Raw genomic sequence first — 13,046 nt, 5'->3', positions numbered from 1 at the left:
ATTTTGCCCACTTCAGAGAAAAATAAAAATGCTGAAAAACAGTATCTTTAGAGTAATATCTACAAATCCTTGTATAATTTATTTGTGCTAAATGTAGACATATTCACAAAAAGGAAGGATGGGAGGTTAAGCTGATATACTGCCTAAAGAGATAAGTGGATTAGTAAATTTACTAAAAAATTGTAAATTGTAGCAAATTTCCTCAGGATCTGGGTATTAACTGGATAGCTGGCCCATTAGACTCTAATGTGTTAGCAGAACACATTCAACAAAGCAAGCCACTTACTGTGGAACATTCATCTCCAGATTTTGAAAAAACGCACGAAAACATGCACACAGCCTGCCCCCATGAGGAACACCCTTCTCCTGATTGTAATTGTTTTACTAGATTTACCCAACTTCATATCTCAAGTAGAGATGTAAAATAACCAGCAAACCCACAGAGGGACAATTCCCGATGCAGCACAGAGAATAGCAAATTAGTATCTTTGGCAAAATGAAAGTTCCAATTACCCCTTGTTCTGTGGTCACTGGAAAATGTGGAGATTACTTGCACAAAATGTTCTATCAACTTTTGTGTTGAGTCTTTCCAGTGGGTTCAGGAACTTTCAGAACACATTGCACCTCCAACCAATTGCCTCCCAAACAACTGTGGCCTTACTGAAAAAGTTTATAATATTTAGAAACTTATACCCAAACTGATCTTGCACTCCTTAGCAATGTATATTTCAAACTTTTGCTGAGCTGCATACTTGTTCGTGATTTCTGAAAGCCATAACAGTCTAAATAGTCGTGTCCCACAGTTAGTACTCTGTATCCATGTACTCAGTTTATTACCATCTACCACCTATGTAAACCACCAGATTCTTCTCTTTTAGGAAGCATGCACCCTTTCCACCATTTTATGATTCAATAAGAGGACTACTATTACAGAGAGTTTACAAGCTTTTTGTGTTCCATTTAGTTCTTCCTGATATTTTTGTATATTTTATAGTTTCGTGTGTGCTTGTGTGTGTGTGTGTGTGTGTGTGTGTGTGTGTGAGAGAGAGAGAGAGAGAGAGAGAGAGAGAGAGAGAGAGAGAGAGGGGGGGGGGGGGCGAAGAGGAAGAGGAGAGATTTTCATTACAACCATTCTGTTCCAACTTAGAACAGAATACACCCTATAACAATTATTAGCTGAAACTGCATCACGGGAACATGCCTTCTGAACACCTATTCATTTTTGCTGATACCTACCAGCAGTATATGCATCCCATGAAGTGTTTCCAAGTTGAATCTTCTCAGCAGTCAGTCATACACTGCACTGGCATGCACCTCACGTAAGTCATTTTGTTTTTATATATGCACAGGCTTATAACACCTTCATGATCTGGCACTTAAGCAACTTCACTCCAAAACGTACAATTTTCCACTGTCATGCCCAATAGTGGCGTTATGTCCTGACTTTATGATAGTGCTGACAAGCAGCCCGCTTAGCAAAAATTGTAATCCAGCCATGGCAGGACTGTTCAGCCAAGTTACATGATGTGCTACCCATTTGTGACTAGCCATGAGGAGGGAGCTGCAGCCAATCTGAAGAAATGAGTTATTTGAAAATGTTGCAGTTGGTATCAATTTGATTGTAAGCATATTTACAATACTGTTTGGTAATTGTTTCTCTCAAGATACTGCTGCAGAATTAATAAGTTATTACCATCAGTCAATGTCTGGCATCACAGTGGAAGAGTGATTTTAACTACACTGAAAATCTAATATAAAGAATGTAAAAAAGTGCTAAACACTGATACTACAGCAAGACAAACCAACTATTAGGACCAGCCCTGCTGACTAGGAAAGCTAAAATAAAGTTATATAATACAATCATCAGACCCCTTCTAATCTATGGGGCAGAAACATGGAGCCTAACAAAAACAGAACGCCACCATTTACAAGTGTTTGAGAATAAAGTTTACAGAAAAATCTTTGGTCCATATTATGACAATGAATCACAATGCTGGAAGAGAAGACAACATAGAAATCCACGAGATATCACAACAACCAACGATAGTAAACATAATAAATGCTAGAAGACTGCAATGGACTGGACATCTGATGAGAATGAAATAAGACCAAATTGCGTTAAGAATATTCATGGAGAAGCCATATGGCAAAAGACCAAGGGGGAGACACAGGAGTACTTGGCACAATGAAATTGACTGCATATGTAAACGATTGGGGATAAATAACTGCGAAGAGGCAGCACAGGACAGGAGAAGCTAGATGAATTATGTGAGATTGGCATGGGAGCTTCAAGTCCCTTAGCAGCCTACTGCTACTGCTACTGCTACTGCTACTGCTACTACTACTACTAATGATCAATATCCTTTCTGTGGCCAAGTAAAAAAGAATCAATTTCTGGCACAAGCAGAGGAAAAGCCAATTAGTAAAATTAATCAACAATGTGAACTTGTTTGCAAATGAAATTCACTACCAGGCCACTCCTGAAAGGCATTCCAGTTCTATAAGAATTAATGTCTTCTACGAGAAGCCTGATTAGCTCTTCTCTTGATGTCACCGTTATTGTCAACTCAAAATATGCTGTAGCTGAAATTCTAATTCAGTTTTGAAAAGATAAAATGATTCTGGAAAAGGAAGGACATATAAGATGAAAACAATAGCAAGATGATGTGGGCTAGGAGATAAAACACATTAACATAGCATAACAGGACAGGATCACGCAACCAGGTAGTACTGAGAGACAAATGCATGCATCTTCATTACCTCAGCAATATTTCACATTTTGTAATTTCATACTGATTGCCCTAGAATCACTGCTCACATTTTTACTACAGTAAGTATTCAACAAAGTATTTTTTTATGATATTATGTTTGGCTGTTGCATTATTTTTATATTACTACTGAACAAGACCATTTCAGAAAATCTGGAAAACTGAGATCAGGGTGTTGTGACAAATTACTATTTCAATTATGTATGAATATATGCATTACTATTGCATTATTACGTGTGTGTGTGTGTGTGTGTGTGTGGGGGGGGGGGGGGGGGGGGGGGGGCACGCGCGTCACACATCAGATTAGCAAACTTGAAAGAAATGGCAAATGTACTAGTGCAATCTTGAGCGCGCGCACCGCACATCAGATTAGCAAACTTGAAATAAATGGCAAATGCACTAGTGCAATCTTGTCTAAAAGAAAATTATAAAGCTTCCATATGGTCTGAACCAAAAAGGTCGCACTATTATAACATTTTTCTTCACATTAATCCTGTCTATAATGGTGCTGCTGTGTTCCAAGATTTGGCCAATTTATTTTATTTAACTTTGCAACCAGATGCTATTCCTGTCACTGCTGTCACCAGTTACTTGAGGGAGGGAAGTCACGTGCACCAACTGTCTGTGAATCACGTAAATTTTGCTCCGCAAATTTTAACTATTTGTTTACCATGATTTCTGAAATGTTAATTGGGGACAAGCCTAAAAGAGCATGGGAAACCAACTACAATCCACAGTTGGCCAGTACACCAGCCACGATTGTTAATCTGACTTGCAGATTCAATCCAGGTGTGGTTTACCTTCCTGTCTCAATTGCCACCACGCAACATGTCACATATATAAAAAAGCCTATCCAATAGATCATACTACTGAAGTTATCTAGAAAGCTAGATTCCCTAGAACTGTAAATAGAAAGAAAACATTGTTTATTGGAAAATATTTATTGGATCACTGTAGCAAACACGAGCTGCTACTCAACATTCACCAAAAAAATTAATTCAGTTATCATCCCATGGGAATAAATTTCTATATTCTTGTGTCACATAAATCTGCTGTCCAGTGTTGAAAACTGTGTGTAGCAGCCAATTACACATTTTCACGGCAGTACGAATGCCAACTAAAGAGTGATTTCTTCCATCAGAAACAGACCATGGGACATGAGCAGGTTCTGTACTACATGACAGACAGCAAATCCTCAGCTAATTTTCGCAGAAAATCTGCTGCATAATGAGCCATATATGGATCAGAATTATCACAAATCATTGTATAATTTTTTTTAAACTTTCCTACTTTTGTTGCCCAAAATACTCGGAGCAACTATTTTTCAGTTGCTGCAACTGTGGCACTAAAGAGTGATTAAGTAGATGTCAACATGTGCAGTTTGTGGCACTTCCCTGCAACTCTCTCACATGGACACTTGCTGTTTGCAGTGTACAATTTGTCTGTATGGAAAATTTCATTTCTGGATAATGCTCATTTATCTGTCTCCAAGCAGTGCAGGCTATGAACATGGCACATAAACCTAGGGCACAGGTGGGCAGGGGTAAGGGGGACAAACAACTGACAAGCAAGCAGTACGACAGATGAGTCGTGCAGACATCACATGCAGGGGTGCCAATGTGGCTTGTGCATGCACAGAATGCATGCAGCAGGGCACCTGGCATGTAGCCTCTCTAGTTATGCCTGCCTAAGGGTGAGCTGAGGGATCCCCTTGCCCTTTGTGCAAGTGTTGGTATTGTCTAATTTAGGTTTTAGGGTGACAAACCACTAGGAGATTTCCCATGCAGCAATATTGTATGACAGAAATACAACAATATTTCCTTATTCCATACAGCCAGATCTCACAAATTAAAATTTGGACTATAGACTAATCAATGTAACTCATAAATATAATAATTTCATCTTGACTAGGTCCTTTCACATAAAGTTTTCCAGATAAGTTTTAACTGCAACTTTAGATACCTTAAAAGAAATTCACTGCTTAACACCTTTCTCCAAGTTCTCTCTCCACCAAATAACAACAGAAAGTCATTACAACAATGAACATCAGCATTACACTCCACAACAAAACAAGAAACTAAATAGTTCAGTCTAGTAAAGTACTGCTAACACGCTTTTAAAACAGAATTAATATACCTAGAAAGCAGGAACTGAGAACTGTTATGAGAATTCTGAGCTTTTGACTCTGATGGCGCAGCAGGATTTCCAGTTGCCGTGGTTCCAGCTGACCCTGAACCCGAAGATCCCGCTCCACCAGTATTTGCTGATGAAGCCGTTTGTGTTTGCCTCCGAGGTAACCGCTCCAGTTGTTGTCGTGCAGCCTGAAACAAGTACACTGAGCCACTGAATATGTTCTTTGAACAAATGGTAATTAATCAAATATCTGTTTTCATTCCTCCACAGAGTGGATAGCACATAAATTATATAAATTATCAAGGAATAATTTTCCTCCCACAGTCCATACATCAATCCAAAAATCTGGCAAGCAATTTTTCAAAGGAACAGGTAGTCACCTAAGACCTTATATCCAGGAAACTTAGATACTTGGCTTGAATTTTAGTATCAACTAGAAGTGTTCCATTACGAAGTTGTTTGACACTTTTTAGGGGTCCAGCAACACCCTCCAGTGCCTTGTAGATACAGAAATGGGAGACTTTCTCAAAGGTTTCCTTTGTTCTCTTGATTACAACGAAAGTTTGTATGGCACACTAGTGCCCTGTTACTAGAATTCTGAGAGTTCTTCTCGGGAGGATTAACCAACTGAGCTCTCTTTGATGAGTGGATGTGGCTACTACCTGATTGTACACCCGTCCCGCCAGGAGTAGTAGTTTGAAGAGACCGTTCCACAGGAATACCACAGGACACCAGGGAATCAAACGTCAACCCAGGAGGCAGAGCCCTGCATGCCTGAGTAATCCTTATACAACTGGAGGGTGGCAGGTGCCCCAGAGGTTGCCTGCTAGAGACTGTTTACCTCAACAGCTATTCACCTCATCAGCATATTACACATTTTGAGGTTGAGGATTTTTTTTTTTGAGGTGTGGTGCCTTCCTCGTGTGACGCCAAGGCCCCCGTCCGGCGTTCTCCAAAACACACAACATTCCACTGCTGCCCTGCACAGGAACCTGGGGTCGCCAAGGACTGTACCCAGCAAACGAATGCTAAGCCCCTCGGGGTGGAGGTTTACAATACCTGCTATTATGACATTTGTCAAGACAAAAACATCAGATCTCCATTACCAACAAGCTGCATCCCAGATCCTACGCTTTGCTTTTGCCTTATTAAATAAATTCTTCCATGCCCTGCTGTCAGTACTCTTCAAATATGCAGTGGCAAAAATTTAATCCAGCTAGCTGCATGGAAATGTATACATTATCGACTGTATTATGAAAACTTCAAAGACCAAATCATATAACTTTCTAACACCCCAAAAAATAACAGAAAAGCAGTGTGCGCACACACGCACGCACACACGCACGCACGCTCGCTCGCTCGCTCGCTATGACTTGTGATGATATTAAGGTAAATACATTGTTTGTTCTCTATTAATATCTTTCATTTGCTAACTATCCCTATCAGTAGTTAGTGCCTTTAGTAGTTTGAATCTTTTATTAGCTGGCAGTAGTGGCGCTTGCTGTATTGCAGTAGCTTGAGCAGCGAAGGTTTTTGTGAGGTAAGTGATTTGTGAAAGGTATAGTTTAATGTTAGTCAGGGCCATTCTTTTGTAGGGAATTTTGAAAGTCAGATTGCGTTGCGCTAACAAAGTATTGTGTGTTAGGTTAAGCACAGTCTCGTGTAGAATTGTTCAAAGGGGACGCGCTCGCTCTCTCTCTCTCTCTCTCTCTCTCTCTCTCTCTCTCTCTCTCTCTCTCTCTCTCTCCCCCCCCCCCCCCCCCCCCCCCCCCCCCCCCCCCACACACACACACAAAATTAAAAAATCAATTATTTCCAGTAGAGTCATGTGTAATTATGAGATGTCCACATACCCTCACCTGCTGCCTCTCCAACTGCAGCTGCATCTGCAGCTGCTGGAGCTGTGAAGGCGTGGAACCAGGCCCAGCTGCTGAACGGCGCACTCCAGACAGCTGGGACAGGAGTTCTGCTATTGGGTCGACACTTTCTCGGCTTGAAGGTGAAAGTGAAGATAATCCACCAGATGAGCTGCAAAAACAGGCATAAAAATCAATACTGATTGGTTAGAAACAGGTGGTCAATTCTGTGATTTAAAAAAGAATGAATGCTATGTTACACTATGCCAAACTAGCACTTCCCCACAAAATATTAGCTTTACACTGAAATATTTCTAACAATGTTTTGTCCCTCATTGTCTGAAAGGCTCATAGCATTTAAGCTGAAGATGGACACATGGAACAATATGATGATCAAGTACATATGGATTGAAGTAAAAACATGCATGGAATTCACACTACTCAATAATTTTTGAGGCAACATGATGAAATACCAGTTGAAAATATTTGGTGCAGCTTTTTAAGAGTGCGGAAAAAATTTATTTATTTGGATGTTTTAATTTTTATCCTGTTGCATGGGACCATGTGCACCAAAACTAGTTGGCAATGGAACAAATCCCTACATAATCCTGATAAAAAAATTAAAAATTAAGAAAACCAAATAATTAAAAAACACAAGGAAAAAGTTTAGATTATATAGAGAATAAAAGGACTTGCTCACAAGGAAGCCTTTCAGTTTAATTTGTAATTCTGAGGTTTATCATTTAAATTATTAGGTTCTTTTGCAGTTTTTCGGTATAGCGGCTAAGGAAGTATTAGCCAAATGCATCCAATTTACTACATCATGTGCATGCAACAGTTTTACAAATTCCCTCATCTAGAAGTAATTAGATGGTACAGGGACAAACATTCGCTTGCATTGTGTTTTTGAAATACATTACAGTCAGTTGTGATAACCCTTTTCTAGGTTCAAAGTAGTCTTTATAAATGTTCAGTTACCCAAAAACATGACCTTAAGGCATAACAGAGTGAAAATATGCAAGCAAGCACAGTTTCACATTTATATAAATGACAGCAAGGCTTTTTCTATAATAGTAGCACTTAGTTTCTGCAGAAAATTATGAATGCACAACTTTCACTAATTTTTTTCATACACATCTGCCTTCCTAAGAATTTAAAATGTACAACTACACTGACCATTTGCTCCCCTTGTGATACTACCATCTGGTTTGTATGAGAGTCAGGAATTACATGCACTAGTTTTTGTTGTAATTAGGTGGCAATATATTCCCCTTAAGGCCCAAGCTGACATAAACCATTGCCCTACTAGCTAAGTCATTTAAATCATATTTCAGATCTTTCACAACAACTTTTTTCATCTACAAAAAAGAAATTTTTATATGTTAGTGGCAGGTCATGGATATACCATATTAGCCATACGTAAGCCATACATTTCCCCCCAAAATCCGCGCATGTAAATTTAGGGTGCTGTTTATCTGCATCACAGGAAACTCAACTGAAGCGATCCTTCTTAGTTCAAAATTTGCTACAGTTTGGAAATCAATTGTTGTATGTTAGGTTACAATGTCACCAGCTTCAACTGTTGAAGTTTCATTTAGTTGGTTGATTGGGGTTGAAGGGACCAAACAGCAAGGTCATCAGTCCCTTGTTTCAAATGTGGTCCATTCAGACAGATTGACATCTCAGAAAAGTCAAAACGATGAAAAGTAAAAGGCTAAAAAAGGTAAAAGTGAAGTTGTTTTGTCAATGGTGAAAAGAAAATGAGGGAAGTCAGCAAGTGAGCAGCCCTAAGGCTATGCTACAGGCAGGAAATATCCCACCTCTGATGCAGTGCAGGCAAGACCATGCCCAGATTTTGGGGGGAAATGTATGGCTTACGTATGGCTAATATGGTATATCAGTGACCTGCCACTTTCATATAAAAATTTCTTTTTTGCAGATGAAAAAAGTAATTGTGAAAGATCTGAAATATAATTTAAATGACTTAGCAAGTAGGGCAGTGGTTCAACCACTAGATTGTGAAAGTGTGTATTGTAAAAGGAGACTAACCAAATGTGAAAAGTGATAAAAACAGAGTAAAAGGGAAAGAAAAGAGGTTCTTGGCCAGGAAGGGGAGACAGGAATCTCCAAACACAGCTTACAGTGGGAGACACCCCAACCCTCACTGCCCTGCCCCTACTCCAGAGTGAGATGAAAAACCTTAAAACTGAGAATAAAAACAAACTTTCACAGAGAAACTGAGAACCAGTTCAACTACCTGGGAATAGTCTGCCAATATTAAAGGTAAAGTGCAGGGAAGTCTGTACTTAGTACGCAGAGCCAAAAGAAGGGGGCATTCCACCAAAATGTGTGCTACTGACTGGAAGGCTCCACACCCCAAATTGGGGGTGGCTCATTAGGCAAAAGAAAACCATGGGCCAGCCTGGTATGACTGACGCGGAGACAACACAGGGTGGTTGAGTCCTTTTGGGAGAGGCGGAAGGAAGAATGCCATGCGACATGCGTCACCTTCATTGCACGAAGTCTATTAGACAAGGAGGTAGCCTCCCAATTGTTGGCCCAGGATTGTGCGAAGTGGGATTTGATGTGAAGCCGTAAATCAGCTACAGGAGGGTTTATAGAGAAGGGCCAAACGATCACCAAGCTCATTACCTGGGATAGCCACATGGCCAGGGACCCAAAGGAAGTCAACGGAAAAAAACAGCTTGGTGAAAATCAGTGAAACTGTCATGGATGGCCGAGACCAAGGGATGGTGGGAAAAACACCGGTAAATAGCCCGAAGGCCACTCATTGAGTCCATACATAGCAAAACACTGTTGAGTTGGGACCGTGTAATAAAGGTAAGGGCCTGGGAAATTGCCGTCAATTCTGCAGTAAACACCCCACATGTAGTTGGCAGGAGATGATTTTCCGTGCCAACAGAGGACGTGAAGGCATATCCCACACGATTGGCAGATTTAGACTTCAGTGTAAAAAACAACAGCATCCCAAAACTCCCATAAAATTCGGCAGGGGGGGGAAAAAAAAAAAAAAGGCACACCATCGGGAAACGGAATCTTTCGGACCTCAGCACAGATCCATCCGAATCCGGGGCAGAGGAACTAACCAAGGGGGGGGGGGGGGGTTGGGAGGGAACATGGGAGAAAGGACAAAGAAGGAAGGTAAAAATCACGGCAAAGAGACGCAAGGCGGAGTCCAACCGGTAAACCCGCCCTCGGGCGACGTCCTTGGTCTGGGAACAGGATAGAATAGGAGGGATGAGTGGGAGAGGAACAGACAGTGATTGCATAAGAAACCAGAAGCTAGGACCGCCAAACAGAAAGGAGGGGGGGATCCAGCTTCAACCAGGGGACTATCAACAGGGCTAGTAGGGAAGGCAGTGTTGACCGGATACCACGATGGTGGACCGGATCCAGGAGGCGCAGTGTGGAAGGAGCAGCCAAACCATAAACTTGACAACCATAGTCCAAGCGAGACAGCACTAAAGCCCAATAAAGGCAGAGGAGCGTGGACTGGTTGGCACCCCAAGAGGTGTGGGCAAGGAAGGGAAGGACACTGAGTTTACAGAAACAACCTACCTCCAGAAGTCTGATATGAGGCAGGCAAGTGAGCTTGTTGTCGAAAAGAAGACCCAGGAAACAAAACTGTGGGACCACAGGCAACCGTTGTGCATCGAGATAGAGCTCCGGATCGGGGTGGACCATAGTACGGCGACAGAAGTGGACCACTCGTGATTTTAAAGGAGAGAATTGAAACCCGTATGAGAGGGTCCATGCAGAGGCATGCCGTATAGCTCCCTGGAGCTGCCACTCTGCAGAGGCTATCGAAGAGGAACCAACCCAAATGCAGAAATCATCCGCATACAGAGCAGGGGTGACCAAAGGACCGACGGATGCGACAAGTCCATCTACAGCAATGAGGAAAAGAAGTACACTCAATACGGAACCTGTAGGATGCCATTCTCCAGGGTCCATGGAGAACTAAAAACAGTACCAACCCGAACCCTGAACGACCGATGGAACAGGAACTGGCAGATAAAAATTGGGAGTGGGCCCCGAAGACCCCACTCATGAAGTGTAAGTAAGATGTGATGGCGCCAAGCCGTGTCATAGGCCTTGTGAAGGTTGAAAAATACTGCAACCAAATGGCGGTGCTGGGAAAAAGCCTGCCGAACTGCGGATTCCAAGCGAAGTAAATGATCAAGCAAAGTAAATGATCAAGCAAAGTAAATGATCAAGCAAAGTAAATGATCAAGCAAAGTAAATGATCAAGCAAAGTAAATGATCAAGCAAAGTAAATGATCAAGCAAAGTAAATGATCAAGCAAAGTAATGATCAAGCAAAGTAAATGATCAAGCAAAGTAAATGATCAAGCAAAGTAAATGATCAAGCAAAGTAAATGATCAAGCAAAGTAAATGATCAAGCAAAGTAAATGATCAAGCAAAGTAAATGATCAAGCAAGTAAATGATCAAGCAAAGTAAATGATCAAGCAAAGTAAATGATCAAGCAAAGTAAATGATCAAGCAAAGTAAATGATCAAGCAAAGTAAATGATCAAGCAAAGTAAATGATCAAGCAAAGTAAATGATCAAGCAAAGTAAATGATCAAGCAAAGTAAATGATCAAGCAAAGTAAATGATCAAGCAAAGTAAATGATCAAGCAAAGTAAATGATCAAGCAAAGTAAATGATCAAGCAAAGTAAATGATCAAGCAAAGTAAATGATCAAGCAAAGTAAATGATCAAGCAAAGTAAATGATCAAGCAAAGTAAATGATCAAGCAAAGTAAATGATCAAGCAAAGTAAATGATCAAGCAAAGTAAATGATCAAGCAAAGTAAATGATCAAGCAAAGTAAATGATCAAGCAAAGTAAATGATCAAGCAAAGTAAATGATCAAGCAAAGTAAATGATCAAGCAAAGTAAATGATCAAGCAAAGTAAATGATCAAGCAAAGTAAATGATCAAGCAAAGTAAATGATCAAGCAAAAGTAAATGATCAAGCAAAGTAAATGATCAAGCAAAGTAAATGATCAAGCAAAGTAAATGATCAAGCAAAGTAAATGATCAAGCAAAGTAAATGATCAAGCAAAGTAAATGATCAAGCAAAGTAAATGATCAAGCAAAAGTAAATGATCAAGCAAAGTAAATGATCAAGCAAAGTAAATGATCAAGCAAAGTAAATGATCAAGCAAAGTAAATGATCAAGCAAAGTAAATGATCAAGCAAAGTAAATGATCAAGCAAAGTAAATGATCAAGCAAAGTAAATGATCAAGCAAAGTAAATGATCAAGCAAAGTAAATGATCAAGCAAAGTAAATGATCAAGCAAAGTAAATGATCAAGCAAAGTAAATGATCAAGCAAAGTAAATGATCAAGCAAAGTAAATGATCAAGCAAAGTAAATGATCAAGCAAAGTAAATGATCAAGCAAAGTAAATGATCAAGCAAAGTAAATGATCAAGCAAAGTAAATGATCAAGCAAAGTAAATGATCAAGCAAAGTAAATGATCAAGCAAAGTAAATGATCAAGCAAAGTAAATGATCAAGCAAAGTAAATGATCAAGCAAAGTAAATGATCAAGCAAAGTAAATGATCAAGCAAAAGTAAATGATCAAGCAAAGTAAATGATCAAGCAAAGTAAATGATCAAGCAAAGTAAATGATCAAGCAAAGTAAATGATCAAGCAAAGTAAATGATCAAGCAAAGTAAATGATCAAGCAAAGTATATGATCAAGCAAAGTAAATGATCAAGCAAAGTAAATGATCAAGCAAAGTAAATGATCAAGCAAAGTAAATGATCAAGCAAGTAGTAGTAAATGATCAAGCAAAGTAAATGATCAAGCAAAGTAAATGATCAAGCAAAGTAAATGATCAAGCAAAGTAATGATCAATCGCAGACTGTCCCTCTCGGAAGCCACATTGGTAAGTGGACAATAGATCCCGAGATTCGAGGACCCAATTGAGCCGACAGGCTACCATCCATTCAACTAACTTTCAAACAACATTTGTCAGACTGATTGGCCGATAGCTTTCGACAAACAGGGGGTTCAGGGGGTTCTTACCAGGCTTAAGATGGGAACCACAATGCTATCCCTCCATTGAGAAGGGAAGTTGCCCTGGAGCCAAATTCGGTTAAACACCCGGAGAAGATGTCATTGTGGAGCACTGAGATGTTGAAGCAATTGGTTATGAATGGAGTCTGTGCCGGGGACCTTTCATGAGAAGAAGAAAGTGTGGAAAGAAGTTCCCATTCAGTAAAAGGTTCGTTGTAAGATTCTGACTGACAAG

The 13,046-nt window shown here is 40.1% G+C and overlaps 1 protein-coding gene across 1 annotated transcript in view; it reads right to left on the bottom strand.

Moving 5' to 3' along the window:
• Nucleotides 1-13,046, bottom strand: part of LOC126481720 (E3 ubiquitin-protein ligase Kcmf1-like) — a 99,302-nt gene that overhangs the window by 6,650 nt on the left and 79,606 nt on the right. The window contains 2 exon segments of the mRNA XM_050105672.1: nt 4,905-5,089; nt 6,755-6,929. Of these exon segments, the coding sequence (XP_049961629.1) occupies nt 4,905-5,089; nt 6,755-6,929 (360 nt within the window).

This window comes from Schistocerca serialis, chromosome 5, assembly GCF_023864345.2.
Source record: "Schistocerca serialis cubense isolate TAMUIC-IGC-003099 chromosome 5, iqSchSeri2.2, whole genome shotgun sequence".
NCBI lineage: Eukaryota > Metazoa > Arthropoda > Insecta > Orthoptera > Acrididae > Schistocerca > Schistocerca serialis.
The sequence above is the reverse complement of the archived record's forward strand: the minus strand, read 5'-3'. Positions and strand labels throughout refer to the sequence as shown.